General features: G+C 41.2%; 1 protein-coding gene across 3 annotated transcripts in view; it reads left to right on the plus strand.

Moving 5' to 3' along the window:
- The first annotated feature begins 5,714 nt into the window (after positions 1-5,714).
- Positions 5,715-17,044, plus strand: part of ARL13B (ARF like GTPase 13B) — a 51,931-nt gene continuing 40,601 nt past the window's right edge. For 2 of the 3 annotated variants that reach the window (XM_075710498.1, XM_075710505.1), the window contains exons 1-3: positions 5,715-5,799; positions 7,872-7,942; positions 11,824-12,073. In XM_075710498.1, the coding sequence (XP_075566613.1) occupies positions 5,741-5,799; positions 7,872-7,942; positions 11,824-12,073 (380 nt within the window). In that variant the 5' untranslated portion in view covers positions 5,715-5,740. Of the gene's footprint in view, positions 5,800-5,970; positions 6,006-7,871; positions 7,943-11,823; positions 12,074-17,044 lie in introns of those variants that run through there. The other variant, XM_075710510.1, reaches the window with a different exon arrangement.

The raw sequence follows: 17,044 nt of genomic DNA on the forward strand, positions 1-17,044 counted from the left end.
AAACCGAGGAGGGCCTCGCACCCGCGGGAGAGGGGCCCGGCAGCGCCCGCGCGGCGGCTGGCATTGCTGTAGGGTCGCGCCGCCGCCGGCCGCGCGCGGCGTTGTTTACTTGCGGGCGGGGGGGGCCCGGGAGGGGAGGGTTCTGTCCTCGCCCCCTTACAGCTGATTGGCTGATGCTCCGCGGGCAGCGAGGAAGCCGCCCGCTCCTATTGGTTGGGCGGCGGCCTGCCCTCTCGCGCTCCTCTGCCCGAGCGTCCGCACCGCCTGCCTTCGCGCTCCGCTGCTGCCGACAAGTTTGTCCCTTCTCGCCTCCCGTCAGCGGTAACCAGGGGTTACCGGCCTGGTTACGCGTCCTCACTGCCGCGGAGATCTCGGCTTCGACCAATGGGCGGCTCCGCGTGAGCGGGGCGCCGGGCACGTGACCCCGGAGCGACCGCGTCGGGCCCGGCGCGGTGGAGCGGAGCCGAGCCGAGCGCCGCGGCCGCCGCCTCCCTCTCCTCCCCTCCCCGCTCTCCGCCTTCGGCCGCAGCCTCCCGTCGCCCGGGGCAACGCCAGTCCCGCTGGCCGCCGCCGTGGCGGGGACGGGCTGCGCGGCGCGGAGCCCGCTGGGCCGCGGGCGGGCAGCGCGGAGCCGTTATCGCTCGGGCTGCGCGGCCTCATCGCCTCCCGCCCCCGCTGAGCGACCGGTAAGCGCCGCCGCGCTGGTGTGAGGCGGCCGGTTGCGCGGCTCGCCCCCGTCCCGGCCCCGCCGGGGCCTGCTTTGCCAGAAGCGGCACAGGGGCGAGGCTGGCAGCGCCGGGGCTTCGCGGGGCGCCTTCTTCAGGTGCCTGCGCCTCCGGGGCGGCGGGGGGCCGGGGTAGGCCGGCTCCCGCGGGGGCTGGGGAACCTGGCCGGGCGGGCTGGCGGGCGGGGTCGCCGCCGTGGAGGGGTCGCCCCGCCAGGCTCGGGCCGAGGCTCCTGCTCGGCTCCCGGCTGGCGGAGCTCGGGTCGAGTTTCTTCCCAGCTCCGCTCCAGCCTCGCCGTATAAAACACATCGGTGTGTGACCGCAATGGCAGCCTCGGGCTGTGGGTGTTTGGCAGCCTGCCTGCAAGTCTTTAAGCGATGCAGAGTGGAGTTTCTCTGAAACGTTAATTTTAAAGAACAAAAAGAGTACTCCCACACTGAAAGAGACGAGACGAGAAAGCACGCCTGAACCAAAGTCGCTGGATTTTAGGGCTGCTTCTTTTTTTGGAAACACAAGAAGGGTAGGAAAACGTGGCTGGAAAGTGCAGAAACTCACTTGAGCCGCTAGTCTTGTAGTAACTTTTCTTTACGGAAGAACTGATGGTCCTAGACCTATTTTTCACAAATACTTGTACGCTTCTGTCTTCCAAGATGTTACAGTTCTTGCTTGCACTTCACGCACTTGTTAACTACCCTGCAACTTTGGCAGAGAGGACAGTGTTCAGATTTTTGCTGAATATGCCTTCTTCATTACTCAATCACTTGGTTTGCTGTTCAAAATATAACACAACGCGACTAAAATACTATGTTCTCAAAATTCAAAGAAGTCAGGCGCGGAACGTCATGGTAGGAAGTTAAATAATTAAACTTTATGAGGAGGGTCAGCTGTAAATGGTTTGTTTTAAGAAAAAGTTTATTTTAAGGAAAGTGAGAGATTGATTATGACAATGAAAAAATTCTCTACCATAAAAGCCTCTACCAAAGGCAGAACATCTAATGTAAACTCTGATGGTGAAATGTGTAAAAAAGGTGCTTATTTTGTGCTTTGATATGGAAGTAGATAAACTTATTCATCAGCTGACTTTGGATGTTGGACTTGCTGGTACCCAGTACTTTGGATCAGATAACATACGGGCTGCTAAGTAGCTCTTGATCTAAATCTTGAGTGTAAAGAGTTAATGCACTTAGCCGTCATGTTTTTCTTAGTCTCTGTAGTACACTTTTTCTGTTCTCTTACCTAAAAGTGGGGTCTTTGACATTCTTAGTCCTTTACATTTATGCTGACCTGCTAGCTAAATGGTATACTAGCTTAACTACACAGTATTACATATTTCTGAGCTTGTGGACACGTTGGTTTTGCTTCACCTCAACAAGCGTAGAGTTCAGGCTGACAGATATAATATCTGGAACAACTTCTGAATGTTGTTAATGCAACATATAAAATAATGTAGCATATTCCATACGTATTTCAGAGATCGATTCTTTTTGTCTATTACTAGTTCAAGAAATGCAGTCTCCCCAAAACAGCATAACACAATGTGACTTGCCTCTCTACCATAATTTTCTCAGCAGTGTTGAATGCCCTTTCTTTCTATAGTGGCATGTTTTGGAAACTTTTTATCTTATTTGTCACCTCCTGCCAACCCACCTTTGGGGTTTTGTATTTAAACAAGATTTCTCTGCTATGACATAGTTGTCCTCTGCTCTTCACTCATTAACAGATTTTCTTCACCTTGTGAATTCGAATGCTATGGGCCATATTTGCACTTTAGAGCAATTTTGTGACAATTTGCAAAGCTAGACAATCGTATAATATGGGATGGGGATTGTTCTGTGATGATGCTCAGGCACTGAAAATGTTACACTTTTGTCAGTGCATTGCTCATTGAGCTGTTACATTTTGCTTTTCAGCAGAACTAGCTGAAAATTTGTGTAGCCATGTTCTCAAAGTTAGCTTTGTTGGTACTTGCTTATGGGTTGAGGCACCACATTCCACTGCATGTGAGGTTTTTTGCATTTTTTTGGATTCTTCAGAGCCTGGTTGTAATAGTTGTTATCATTTTGCTCTCCTTTTTAGAAACTTCTCCGTTCTTCACACACTAAGCTCTCCTGTAGAGAAGCTATTCTCAGGTGCTCTTGTATCATGGAATATAAATATTTAAAGAGTATCTGTTGTTTCTGCTGTGGAAGAAATCTGACCTCTTTCTGACACTGAATGAGGGCAGATCCACACAAAGGCATCCTTGAATAAAGCAGCTTCATATGGTCAGGAGGAGTTCTCAGTTCCTACCTGTATAAATTATCTAAACCATCATAGTCTGTTAGGAATTAAATATGTTTGTTAGGGATAGTTCCTCAATTTTTTTCCACTTTTATTGGTCAAAATTGGGAAGATGACAACTCTGGAAAGTTATCATATTTAATTATTCAGTTTTCTGCATCATTTGAAATTACCTTAGTTTGAGGTTAGTTATCATTTAAAATATGAAAGGAATTTCTTTGGGTTTTTCTTTTTTTTAAAAAAAAAGGAATTTTGAGAAACAAGCTTCAGGAAACTTGCTATGGTAGTTCAAAGTGTCACCACTCATTTAATCTGCTCATGGAGGCAAGTTAGCAGTAGGGAATATCTGTCTACATCTCAGCTGCTCTGATACAAATGCAGTTGGGTTTTTGTAGCTTAAGCTGCTGATCAAAACGTGAGCTAAGATCATGTGAGCCTATGAGCTGAGGTGATAGTCAACATTCGTTCTGCAAGGGTTGTGATAGTCTCTGGAGAAGAGATTGGTATGTAATTAACAACCATCCCCTGTCCCATGAGATATGCACAGATATTATTCCTCTATTCCATACCAGCCCCCCCACCGCTGCTTCCCCGAATAAGAACAGTTGATGACTTGGGCTCCATCTCTGGAGGTGGTCACTCGGGACAGGGCAGGTGGCATGTTGGACTGTTGGGTGCCAAGACCCACTTGGGCTGAGTCACCACCACACTCACCCAGTTCCTCATGAGGCTCCATCCTCCCGTGGTTCGAGTGGTTCCTGCTGTACTGTTCCTGTAACACACAACTTAAATCATGGCTTATTTCCCCCCAAGTTTAAATCTCCTTGAGATACGCACTGGATTTCCCCATCCTTCCACATTACCCACCTTCTGCAATTGAGCAAACATAATCCCACAAATGGCTTTGCCTTTTCCCAAGGGAGGAGCAACCTACACAGCCTTTTCCAGCCACTAACAAGCGCTGGACCCTAATATGCGGTAAAGTAAGCAAGCTCAGTGACCGGCACAGGAGCCTGCCAATTAACAACTATAGGATGCTCAGATCAAAGCTGTCATTGTCTTTAGCCCTGCGCTGGGCACTGAGAAGGGCTGTGGTGTGCTGACCCTGCCCAACAGCTTAACACGCACCCAGTGACTTGCTCACTCCCCTCTCCCACAGAATGGGGAGAAGATAGAAGGAAGATGAGAAGATCCGTGGATAGAGATAATGGCAGTTTAACGGGGAAAGCAAAAGCTGCACGCTCAAGCAGAGCAAAAAGAGGAATTAATCACTACTTCCCATCAGTGGGCAGACGTTCAGCCACTTCTGGAAAGCAGGGCCTCAGCACGCTTAATGGCTGTTTGGGAAGACAAACGCAATAACCATGGACATTCCCCCTTCCTCCTTTTTTCCCTGAGCTATTTTTTGCTGAGCGTGATATCACACGGTACAGAATATCCCTCCCAGAATATCCCTCCCGTCAGTGGGGGCCGGCTGTCCTGGCTGTGTCCCCTCCCAACCTCTTGCCCACCCCAGCCTAGTGGGTGGGGGGAGAGGGGTCAGGGCAGAGTGGGCAAGAGAGAAAGCCTCGATGCTGTGCAAGCACTGTCCAGTAATAGCCAAAATATTGGTGTGTTATCAGCAGTGTTGCAGCCAAAAATACAAAGCATAGCACCATACAGGCTGCTGTGAAGAGAATGGCAGCCAGACTCGGTACATCATGCTACCAGGGAGGTTGTAAATCCATAAACTCATAAAATAAAATTGCCCAAAGCTTGCTGGTGAAAGGCCTTTACCTGAACAACTACTGTTGTTCGCAGTAGGATTATTGTAGCTGAATAACTAAGGGAGTTTTAAAGCTTTTGCATCTTTGTGCGCTTGGCTGCATGGTTTGTGTAAGCTTTACCGTTTCACAGCTAAGTGTGCATACAAAGAAATAAACATGCACATGATCACACAGTTACTCTCCATTGTTTGTTCCACAGAGCAACGTCAGAAAGAGGAATATTCTCTGTTTCTTTCTCCTGCTTGAAGAGTAGAAAGCAGGATTGTAAAATGATGGAAGTACTTGATACTTCTATTTAATTTAGTGACAATTACAGGATATTAAGCTTCCAGTTCCTGAAAGTGCTCACTAGAGAACCCAGTTTCCTTGTTGTGGGATCTTTTTGTGTAAAAGAAATTGACAGTTAAATGAATATACTTAACAGGTAGGACATTCTTTGTTTGCTTTTAATGTCCTATCCTGTTATGTTCTTACAAGACTTACTCATGCTTGAAATTGGTCCTTATTTTCTGTCAATCAGCAGAGCTGTGGGATGTTAGCGAGGCAAGCACTGGAATTTCATAGCTTGATGTGTCTTGCTGCTCTAACTTGCAGGTTTCCTTATGTGCAGTGGTCTTGCATTTTTATTTTTCTATGACTACTGTGTCGTTGCTGCCCAGATATGTAAAATGGGGGCAGATGAAGTGTGAGAAGATGGAAAAGTGAAAGACATGATGTTTTGACGTCATGGGGCTGACTGAATATGACACACTCTGAATAGACAGGCTGCTGCTAGGGAAATGGCTTGCCTTGGTTATACATAAGGGGTAACTATGTGTTTCTTTTTTTTTTTTTTTCTCTCCCCCCTTGCTAGCAGTGACAAGACAACATTTGGGCCTCTGCAGTCTCTCTCCCAGTTTTCTTGGGTTGTTCTGGCCTGTCCACAATGTTTCTGTAGCTTTCGTGGCTCTGGATGGCTAGTGAAGAGGGATGTTCAGTCTAATGGCAAATTGCTGCAGCTGGTTAAAACGGTGGCAGGAACCTGTCAGGTAAACATGTGAAAGTATTTTACATTTTTGTGCTGACCTTCCCAAACTGTATTTTGTGTCCTCTCACCTATGTTTTACTTTATTTGCTATATAACATTGTTTCATATTTTTTAATTCCAAGACAAAAATCCATCATTTTTTTCTCCAAGAGAGAATCAATACATCTTCTGAACTTAAAAATGAAGTGTTAATCATCTCTAACTCAGGTACTTTGTTTCTGACTCCAAGAAAGTATAAAGTTCAAAATATTGTCCTTTGCATACTCTTTCTTCAAGTTGAGCATTACGGAGTGATGCTAGAATGTTTATGTAAAGTTTATTTGGTCTTTGTCATGTTGATTTAGTTTCTGCATTTTGAGATTCTGAAGTGTAATGTGTTAAAACACTTCGTTGTCAAGAGAAGACTGTAGCCCCAGTGTAATACTCGTTTTCTTACTGTTATCTAAGTATCTTAATACTGCATTTTCTGGGTAGTCTGGTGATCCGTTCTTGCTTATGGAATTCTACTGTTCTCCTTTGTTTCTGTTACTTTTACTTTGACATCCTGCATCCTTTTCCCTCCAATTAGCAGAGGTGCACAGATAGTGCATAGTTTGTTTCAAACTATTTACAAACTATGATGAAGGGAAATAAAGGGTACACCACACTTATTTATACTTCATATTCATGCAGGAGGGTTTGCTTTTTTCTTCAGTGCTACATAGTTTTAGTTTTACAGAAGGTGCTGCTGTTCAAAGAACTATATTGGATTGAATAGCTTTCTGACACCACCAATGTATTATAGACAATTGTGAGTTTATAAATCATGGAATCATAGAATCGTTTAGGTTGGAAAAGACCTTTAAGATCATCCAGTCCAACCATTAACCTACACTAAACCAATTAAGGGTAGACTAGACTAAACCGTGTCCCGAAGTGCCACGTCTACCCGTTTTTTAAACACTTCCAGGGATGGTGACTCCACCACCTCTCTGGGCAGCCTGTTCCAATGCTTGACTACCCTTTCCGTGAAGAAATTTTTCCTAATATCCAACGTAAACCTCCCCTGGTGCAGCTTGAGCCCATTTCCTCTCGTCCTATCGCTAACTACTTGGGAGAAGAAATGTTCATGGCTGTTCTGATTTTAGCTTACAGTTAAACTACAATTTACTCTGATCCTACTGTTCATTTTTAGGTTATTTTCTCAGAGCTTTTTGGCTCTTCTGAAAGAACTTGCATAAATTATACTTCATATATGATGCTATAATAGTTTTAAAACTGGAAATAACAATGTTTTTAGTATTCCTTCACTTAAAAGGGGCATAAAATTGAGAAAATTCCTTTGACTCCTCTGAGTCTTTGTGAATAGGAGGAACAGTTGAGATGTACACATAGATAGGTTTTTCCTATTGCTTTGCTTAAAATCCTATCCTGGTATAAATTCTAACCTGTATACCAGTTTGCTAATATATTGTAAATACTCAACACCACTGGTTTGCACATTTGCAGTCTAGATTGCTCCTGCTTGAAACAAAGGCACGATGAGTACCAGTGCCACTTATTGACAGCATCTGATGTTGTCTACACAAGTGTTGTATACTGTATAGTGTTGTTCAGATGCACCGGTTGAGACAGAAATAAATTTCTAGTATAGGCACAACTTTGAGGCAGAGAGACAGTAAAAATACAGGGGAGTGGAAAAGAAATTACAGAAATTGTTAAAGAGACCATGGCCACACCAAAAAAAAACAAAGGATAAAATTTGCAGTACTGTGAAATTGAATTTCAGTAGGCAAATACAAGTCGAAAGCAAAATCATTGTCTCATGTGAAACTTAAAGTACACTATTAGACTTCTCATTTCCTACCTTGTTCTGCTGTTCTGTCTAATCAGATGGTTTGACATATTGAACATGAGATACACAATTGTAACGATACCTGCTACTTGGTATTTTGATACCTATTCTTTCTACTACTTTATGGTAAATTTGCTATACATGTATTAAAAAACTTAACAAAAGTAAGTGATGTCTAGCTAGCGGAAAGAAAAGATTTGAAATATCTTTCCTTTTTTTTTTTTTTCTTCCTTATGGAGGAAGGTGACACTAATAATGGTGGGTCTTGATAATGCTGGTAAAACTGCTACAGTCCGAGGAATTCAAGGAGGTAAGCAATTAATTTGTTTATCATCAGCATTGAAAGAGAGAGTATAATTACTGATTTTCCATCATTTTAATCTAAATATATTTCTTCACCCCTTAGTTTATCTCTCCTTCCCATATTGCTGAAGGAAAATTTTGGTGATTGTACCACCAAAAGTGGTACAAATGTGGTTGCCAAAGTGAGCATGTCACAGGCCCCATGGTGTGAAGACCTGTAGATGAGAGAAAACTTAAGGGGTCTTACCTTTGAAACATAAAGATCCTGATGTTTGATATCTGGCAAGTCATGCTAGGGTGACCTTAAAAAGTAGGTGCTCCCAGTCATGTGTACTGTATGCTCAGAAGTAGCAGAGCAAAGTCTGCATTTGCTTGCTGGCCACTGCAATCAACATTGTATTAAGCTCAGTGGTAGTTCAAAAAAGTTGCTACTATTCTGCTACATATTTTTCAAAGGTGATGGTATGGTGTAGAGGCAAGGTAGATAGTATGGAGAGAGCTGCCTCATAAGACGTTGCACCATGCAGCATTAGAGCCCTTAGTCCACTGAGACACAAAAAAATCAGTCCGTAGAGGTGTTTAATTATCTTGGAAACACTAAGACCAAATGTTCAGAGTACTTTGGCGCTTATGTGCCCCGAGTTGACCACTATTGTTAACTGTGCAAAATGCTAAATTGCAACAAAATATGTTGTGGAGGGTTGACCCTGGCTGGGTGCCAGGTGTTCACCAAACCAGGTCTATCACTCCCCTTCTCAACTGGACTGGGAAGAGAAAAAATATAACGAAAAGCTTGTGGATCAAGATAAGGACAGGGAGATAACACAGCAATTACCTTCACGGGCAAAACAGCCTCGACTTGGGGAAATCAGTTTAATTTATTACCAGTCAAGTCAGAGTAGGAAAATGAGAAATAAAAACTAAATCTTAAAACACTTTCCTCCCACCCCTCCCTTCTTCCCGGGCTCAACATCGCTCCCGATTTCTCTACCTCCTCCCCCTGAGCGGCGCAGGGGGACGGGGAATGGGGGTTGGGGTCAGTTCATCACACGTTGTCTCTGCCGCTCCTTCCTCCTCAGGGGAGGACTCCTCACACTCTTCTCCTGCTCCAGCGTGGGTTCCCTCCCACGGGAGACAGTCCTCCATGAACTTCTCCAATGTGGGTCCTTCCCACGGGGTGCAGTTCTTCACGAACTGCTCCAGCGTGGGTCCCCTGTGGGGTCACAAGTCCTGCCAGCAAACCTGCTCCGGTGTGGGCTTCTCATGGGATCAGAGCCCCCCTCCCCCCCCCAAACCTTGCCATGCAAACCCAATACATCTGTTCTGGGTTCTTGTTTAAATTTCATGATCGTCATAGTGTATTTTTGGACTAGAGGAAGGTTTTTTTGGTAGTTCAATAAATAGCTGAAGGAATATTGTAATTATGAGCAAGCTGTCTGTCTCCATCAGTTGCTTTAAGTGAAAGAAAGTGTAGGACAAAAACTCTGAAGGCTGTAGACCACATTCTGATTAATAATTACTTTGAATTAAGGCAATGATACAAACTATTCTGGTTAATGATGTGTTTCATGTCTTTGTATACATTAGAGAAATCAACGGACCTGATTTTTTTTTTTTCTTTCTTGTGTGCATGTGCTGAAGTTGCTTTCAGGTGACCATCCAGTAACACGCATACATCAGTAAACTGTATATAAAAATTAGTGTTGTAAGTATGTATAATGAGGAAAAGGTTCAAAAGAAGGAAATTGCATGTGTATGTATATAACATAAAGGATGGTTCTAGTGATACATATTTTATATCACTATTTATCACCAGAAAAGCACTAGCAATTTTCTAGGCACTTACTTCAGTAAGAGACCACTTGATTTTGGAGGGTACTTTGCACCATCCAATGACACATGCAGGCAGGATATAATTTGAGGTAAAACTTGTCCTTATAAAAACAAAAATTCTCTGTGTGTCCCCTCCCACCTTGTGGGATTGTTTTTCTAAATAACTTTCATCTTGTGTAGTAACAAGAGAGTACTTAGTAGTGGTTTGGCAGACTTTGGAGACTCCACCTTGACTTTCTGTTTACGTGTGTTATGTAAGTTCACAGACTTGCTAAAGTGTGAATGAAGTTATGAATATTCTCTCATTTATATGCCTGAATCTTTGCCCTGAAAACATGAGTGCTTTGTTATTTATCCTTTCATTCTGTTTCAAAATCAACTTTAATGCCTTTATCAGCTGTGACAGTTATTTCTGAAAGTCATTTTTTTGTGCAAAAAGATGGGATAAAGATGGGTATTCCTAAAGGGATCTCCAGGAAAAGATAGTTCTGATTTATGTGACTGTTTCCCAGGTCTTGAATAGTGCTTGCTTTAGAAAGCAATTGTTTTTTCCTTAACAGAGCTTGCAGAGATTAGAACCTTCAGTTAGTCTTCAGGGTTGAAAAAACCACTATTTTTGGCTGTACACCAGCCATACAGCCTGTAGGAGGAGACTGCAGTTATGATTGCTGGGTTTTAGCAGAAACTAAGTACATTTCAGTTCTTAGGACTCTTAAACGTAGGCAAATCAGCATGGTCACCGAAGTCGTATTTGCCAAAATGGATCTGCAGCTTATATGGCAGACCCTGATTTTACATTGAAGACTGCTTATTATTGGAGATCTCACTGTACAATAGAAACAGATGTTTCAGCAACATCCCCTTACATTCAGCACCATCAATAACTTTAACCCTTAACCAACCCTCACGTTCCCATTGTTCTCTCTTGTAAGAGCACATACATAACGGCTCACAGTGCAAAACATTCATCAAAATAAAGTCATCGAGTTTTGAAGCTGTAGTTTTTCACAAATGGAGGTCCCGAACCCTTCTGTTGCTGGAGTCTTGGCTTACACTGCTCTGGCCAAGGGGTCTGTTCTGAGTCCCCATCTCAGCTGTACGTGAAAGATTCACTCAAAAAAGGAATGTGGTAGCAGAAGGCTGGTGGTGATTTAGCTTCTGCACTGCTCTTCAGAGCTCAGTGATTTTGACCATGCCTTCATTTCTTCCTCTCAACGACATGAATTTTACATCTCTTTCTCCTGCCTTGTGCTACCAAGCTACGTAAAATAGTTGCAGAGATCCAGTATACTCACCCCTGCAGAGACAGCTTAGTGGTGTGAGGCAAGTACAGGCTTTCTTTGCCCTCTGGAAAGGGAGACAGCAAGCAAAAATATTAAACATAAAACTATAGTTTTTTAGCATATTGCATGGCAAACTAAAAATCAGAAAATAAAAATAAAGGCCAAAACCTGCTCTTGAATAAAGGGAATCAAGTAGCTTACATCTCAGAAGAACATGGTTTCGGTCACTTCATCTCAGCCCTTGGTTTGAACTTTTGAAGCTGTTTTGGCAACCATGAGGGGTAAAGAATAAATTTGGCAGAGCACAAGGCTTCCCAGGTCATAATGCATTAACGGTTTTGTTTGTTTTCCTTCTCAAACTTGGATTAATAGCATGCAAATGCTGTATAACTGTTCAGATGGGAGCATTGGTGGTGAGGGGGAAAGTAAAAACTGCAGTACACTGAACACCACTGCAATTTAACTGTGGTGTTAAATATTAAAAGATTTTTGGCTCTTTTGGGGTTTTTCCCTCCCCGCCCCCCCGGTGCTCCTATCTAAATTAATGTCAAGTAACTGGTTGAGAGACTAGTGTGTTAATTTGAAATTACCTGAGGAGAGGGAAAATCTTCATGTAAAAAATATGTGGTTAGCAATATGGTGTCACTTAACAGGGAGGGTTTGCTCCATGTTTTTAAAATATGAATTTTGCTACACAAATCGCAATGTAAAATCCTCTTTAAATAACTAAGGACACTTTTTAGTGAAGGCTTTTTTCTTTGAATTCTGACAGAGTCTCCTGAAGATGTGGCTCCAACAGTTGGGTTTTCCAAGATTGACCTTAAACAGGGACGTTTTGAAGTCACCATCTTTGATTTAGGAGGTGGAAAACGAATTCGAAATATCTGGAGAAATTACTATGCTGAGTCCTATGGTGTAATATTTGTTGTGGATTCCAGTGACGTTGCAAGAATGGAAGAAACAAAGCAAGCCATGATAGAAGTTTTAAACAGCCCTAAGATATCAGGAAAACCCGTGTTAGTGTAAGTAATGTTAATAAATGTTCTCCTAATAATCTGAAATTTTGACCTTCAATACACTTTCTAAAGAAGTATTTATCCATAGTATAAACATAAGTATAAAGTAGACTAATACTACTGTAACTTTAGCACTAAGCAATATTACAATTTCTGAAGTATTTATTTATGCCAATCTTAGTGTCATACTAGTCAACAAAATCTTTTCTTCCTTTCTTGCCCCTTTCTTGCCCCTTTCTTCCCCTCTTGAGTTGTACATGGTGATATATGGAATCCATTCACTGCACCTGACATTAGATCTTATTTAGTCCTTCTCAGTGATATTTATTTCTCTTCTATTTCATTAGCAGTGAAAAAATAGTAAGTTGTCTTTTTTTTAAAACTTTTTAAAATTCTAATATTACTCAAAATGGTATGATAGGTTAAAGGCTTTGCAAGTTTGGCATGGCAACGTGGTGTAAAAATAGTGTTACTATTTAGGCTTACATCAATTACTTAAATTGTAAATGGCTGATTATATTCTGCAGTACCAGTAATGTCTCAGCAATAAATGTCTTGTTTACTTAACACATGGTGGTGCTGCTGATACATGGTCAGCAAAATCTCATTAAAGAAGGCTTACTTTAACAGTATTTGGCATGTGCTTTTGTTTCCATGCATGTGTTTTAATAAAAAAAAAAAGTTACAGTTTCAAAAGGTCTAGAGACATTCTTTCACAGAACAGATAGATTCACAAACTTCTCTGCTTAAAAACTAGGTTTTGTTAAATACTGGAAATAACATTTTATTAAATTCAGCCACACAGAAGGTCTTTGAGGACCAACACCCTTTTGAAGTTAGGTGAAATAAACTATGGAAGTTTAAAATGGTTTATCAGAACAATCTCTTTATGTCTGGTGGGCATAAGACATCCATAATGCAGTAATTACACAACATTTCTGTGATATTATAAAGAATCTGTAAAGCTAAGAGGACAGGCCTCTGACTTCAAGAAGTAGTGATGCTCTGGTGGTTTGAGGGTGAAACTGGCTAATCTGTTTTGATCTAGTGGAGTGTAGTCCAGCAAGCTGATAGTGTATATATTGAAAAATAGATTACATTTTAACTTCCATTGCTATCTGAATGTTATTAGTACAGGGAAGGCAATAAAACCAACTTAATGCAGCTAGTTTAACTCAAATCTGTTCTGAAAATGCAACCGTAACAGTTGACAACTGTGTAGTGTTTCTAAATAAATACAGTTTCAGGGGTTTTTTCATAGAAATCTCTACGCCCTAATCCCATAATAGAGTTTATTTGGGTGGCTGGCTCTACCTTGAAAGAGCCCACTTACTTCCCTGGGACTTGATCTTGCTTTTCAATCTGTCAGTAGCTAATCAGAAGGCAGAGTGTATTAACTGAGTCTAATGGTGACTAAACTAAGTTTGTTGATGTTATTGCCTTCTAATTGATTGAGCCTCAAGCCTGAGAACAGAATTTGCTCCTGCAGTGTCCCAGTTCTGTGGAGGGATCCAGTAGTTCTTTGGTTTATGCTCCCTATACGAGCCTGCTTTTCGAGTTATGAATTCTTTCCTGTATTGTCTTTGCTTTCTCTTTGGTGTCTGTGTTCACTGGCATAGCTATGCTACACTTGGCATGTTCAAATCCTGTAAACTGTAGAATTTGTTCCAGTATTTGAAGCACTTCTTATATTGTGAAGCCTGCAAGTTCTGAAGCAGTAAGGCTTGGTCAGCAAGCACTAGTGTTTGTGGTATGGAAACTGAGTGCTTAGCAAGTGAGATTAAACTGGTCCCATGCACCTTCCCTTCCCTGAAGATGCCTTTGGTTGGAGATACAAATCCCTGTCACTCATACTTGCCAAATAAGAGTTCTGTGGCATAAACTTTTCTTCCCTTAAGTCCCTAAAACTGAAAACTGAAAATGTATCAAGAGCAGAATAAAGGAAAGAGCAGATTGCCAAATTTGTGGTGAAAGTTAGCCTTTTCTAATATTTTTGTCTTCTAAGGATGTTCGGCTTTCGGTAGTTTTTTGTTGGTTGTGTTTGTTTGTTTAATAGTGAGATACTTGGTATCCATGTAGCAATAAGTTCCCTGATATCTTGCTAAGTTTCTCATTAGTGCATTTTAGTCTATGCATGTATGTGTGAAGGCCAGTATTTACTGAAAACAATACAGTGACCTCTGAGTATTGAATCCAGGCAAGTTGAAGTTTACTTTAAGTAATTCCCTTCTCTCCCATGCTCTTGCAGTGCAGAGCACAATCTATTTTTCTTTTCATAGAATACTGTTACAATTTCATGCCAGAGGACAGAGATTCCTCCTCTGTGATTTGCACACTGCACAAGTGTGTCTCTGGTCAGGACTACTGCTTTGTTCTTCCAGCACTTGAAAGAAACAAGAAGCAGAAAAACAGGTGTAATCTGTTTGCTCTTTGCTGTCTGTAGGTACACAGATTTCTCTACTATTTTATTTGTATGCTTAAATAAAAAGTGCTTATTCATTAATGTTTTATTAATTACCAATTATAATCTTAAAAACTAATAAAAGAAACTAAACTGTAAACGAAAGGAAAGGAGTGAGCTATAACTTCGAAGTGTGTGTCTGCTGAAGAATGATGAAAGAGGTATTGGTGACTTGATCAGAATGAAACAACTAAAATGTTGATACTGGATATTCATGTTTCTTTTTAAGCATAGATTGAACCAATGTACCAAAATTTCAACAGTCAGCACTGAATTTTAGTCTAATGTTATTTACCCTAACTTGTGCTATATGCAGTATCTTGTACAATAAAGTACATATAACTATGCTGTAAGATTGGATGCAAGTCCATTCTGGATTTTGAAGGCAGCAGCAGAAGTTGCTGTATATGCAGTATCAGGTGTATCATTGTGTGTACCTAGCATCTGCTTGACTTTGAAATAACCTGCTTGTTATGCCTTTTTTTGTTTTGCCTTTTTTTTTTTTTGCCCCCTTTTTTGCCCTTTTTGCCTTTTTTTTTTTTGCCTTTTTTCTTTTTTTTCCCTTCTTTTCTCTGTGTACTTCTGGTAGATAATAATAAAAAAGACAGAATTACCTTTTTCTTTTGCATTTATGGGCTTTCATCTATCTGGACAAAACTAATTTTGTCATTTGGATCAGGGAAAAATAAAATCTTCATGACTGGTAGCTAAGATGGACCTTTCAAATAAACCATTGCTCATCGGACAATTAAATTCGTGTATTTGTAAAGGAACATTCCAGTTATCAGGTTATCAATATCATGTTTGTGGCTGTGCTCTGTAATATTTTCCTTATTAGTTAATAAAACTTGGAAAGAAGTGATACTGGAGTGGTAGCAGTGGTAAGGAGGCAGGAATTTGCCTCTGAACAAGAATTCTGATCTGCCAAAGTTCTCTTCCTAATCTTCCTTTATACCATGAACTTCCTCAGCATATATAAAAGAAAAACTTGAAACAGAAATTGCATTCCCTGTTAGGTAAATTAATGCTTACTAGAACTTTCATCCTGTTTTACTTGTAGAGTTCCTGCTGTTCAGAACATTAGGATTTGGATTAAGAAGAGTGCTGTTGATGAATGCTTTTAGAAAATTGGTTGCTCAATGATAATTCCGAGAGGAAATAAAATAGAATTTGTATAGCTCTGTACTAATGAATAAACACATTCCCTAATATACTCACCTTTTCTTACATACTCTGACCTCTCTCACTAGTTCCTGAAGTCTTACCCTCTTTTTCCTTCTCTTCCCTTCCTCCATTCAGCACTTCCTCCCTGGCTGGGGAAGTGCATGCTGTGTTTGGTTGTGGTGCAAGAAGCGAAGTACTCAGTTGTCTGTTGCCTTTGAGAATAGGTGAAGTGAATGAATCAAAACTAGTTTGGGCCGCTCTCTTCTACCTGTATGAATTTAATATAGGTCAGCGGTACGCTTATTGTAGGAGAGAACTGTCCTTGCAAAAATGGTCTAAAAAAATAGCGGGTAAAAAACTTTTTCTACTCAGGTAAGCAAATTTTGATGTGATGTAATGGGTAAAATACATGCTGAATCATGAAGTTCCTTTATCTAAATGTATCTCCTTTTTATCTTTAAAGATTTAAAAAAGAAAACAACATATCCTAATTTAGATAATGGTATGTTTCTTCCTGTAAAAAGATAACGTTGTTTATAACTATGGGGTCTGATTCAGTACAGTCGAAACATCTCTGATAGTAACATTTAAATAAAAGTATTCTCCAGTTGTTTGCTGTTAGGCGATGGCAGGTTTGTCCACTGCTCCATATATTCCTTCAGTGCTCTGTAGATTCATTCAGTTTCAAGAGCTTCTCATTTGCTGATGTGGAGTTGGAGTTTTAAAAAAAAAAAACAACCAAAGAAACAAAACAAACGACCTCCCCCCAAAAAACAAAAAAGAACACACATAAAAAAACCCCCGAAACCAAAAAACCCCAAGAATAGCAACAGACTTCAACAGTGATACACTTAATGGTCACCAGGAAAGGCTTGGGAGTCTTTGACACACAGTCCTTAATGAAAATAGACAAATTAAACTTCCCCCCTGCCAGTTTGAACAGCACAGTAATTATGTTGTTTGTCTACACTGAGAGATTTAGTCATTCACTCCCTCCCCTCTCACCCCCTTTTTTTTGTTGTTCTTTGGGTGCTGTCACCACAATGAGACATACTGTGTATGTCACTACATACACTATTTCTATTATTTATTTGAATAACAGAACATTTCCCCACCATATCTTCCCTATTTTGTTTTACATCTGCCAAAACAAGCAACAGTCCTTTATAAAACCACTGGCAATTAATGTCAATTTATGTCACTGCATGTCTTCTTAGATGTCTTTTGTTCATAATCAACTTTATACTGTGAGTAGTGCTAGCAAGATACTGCCATGAATTATCATGGGTGGATAGGTCTCATTTCACAATGAAGAACAGGATCCATTACTAAAGAGTTTGACATGCAATCTT

This window comes from Pelecanus crispus, chromosome 1 (genome assembly GCF_030463565.1).
Source record: "Pelecanus crispus isolate bPelCri1 chromosome 1, bPelCri1.pri, whole genome shotgun sequence".
In the NCBI taxonomy this organism is placed as follows: domain Eukaryota; kingdom Metazoa; phylum Chordata; class Aves; order Pelecaniformes; family Pelecanidae; genus Pelecanus; species Pelecanus crispus.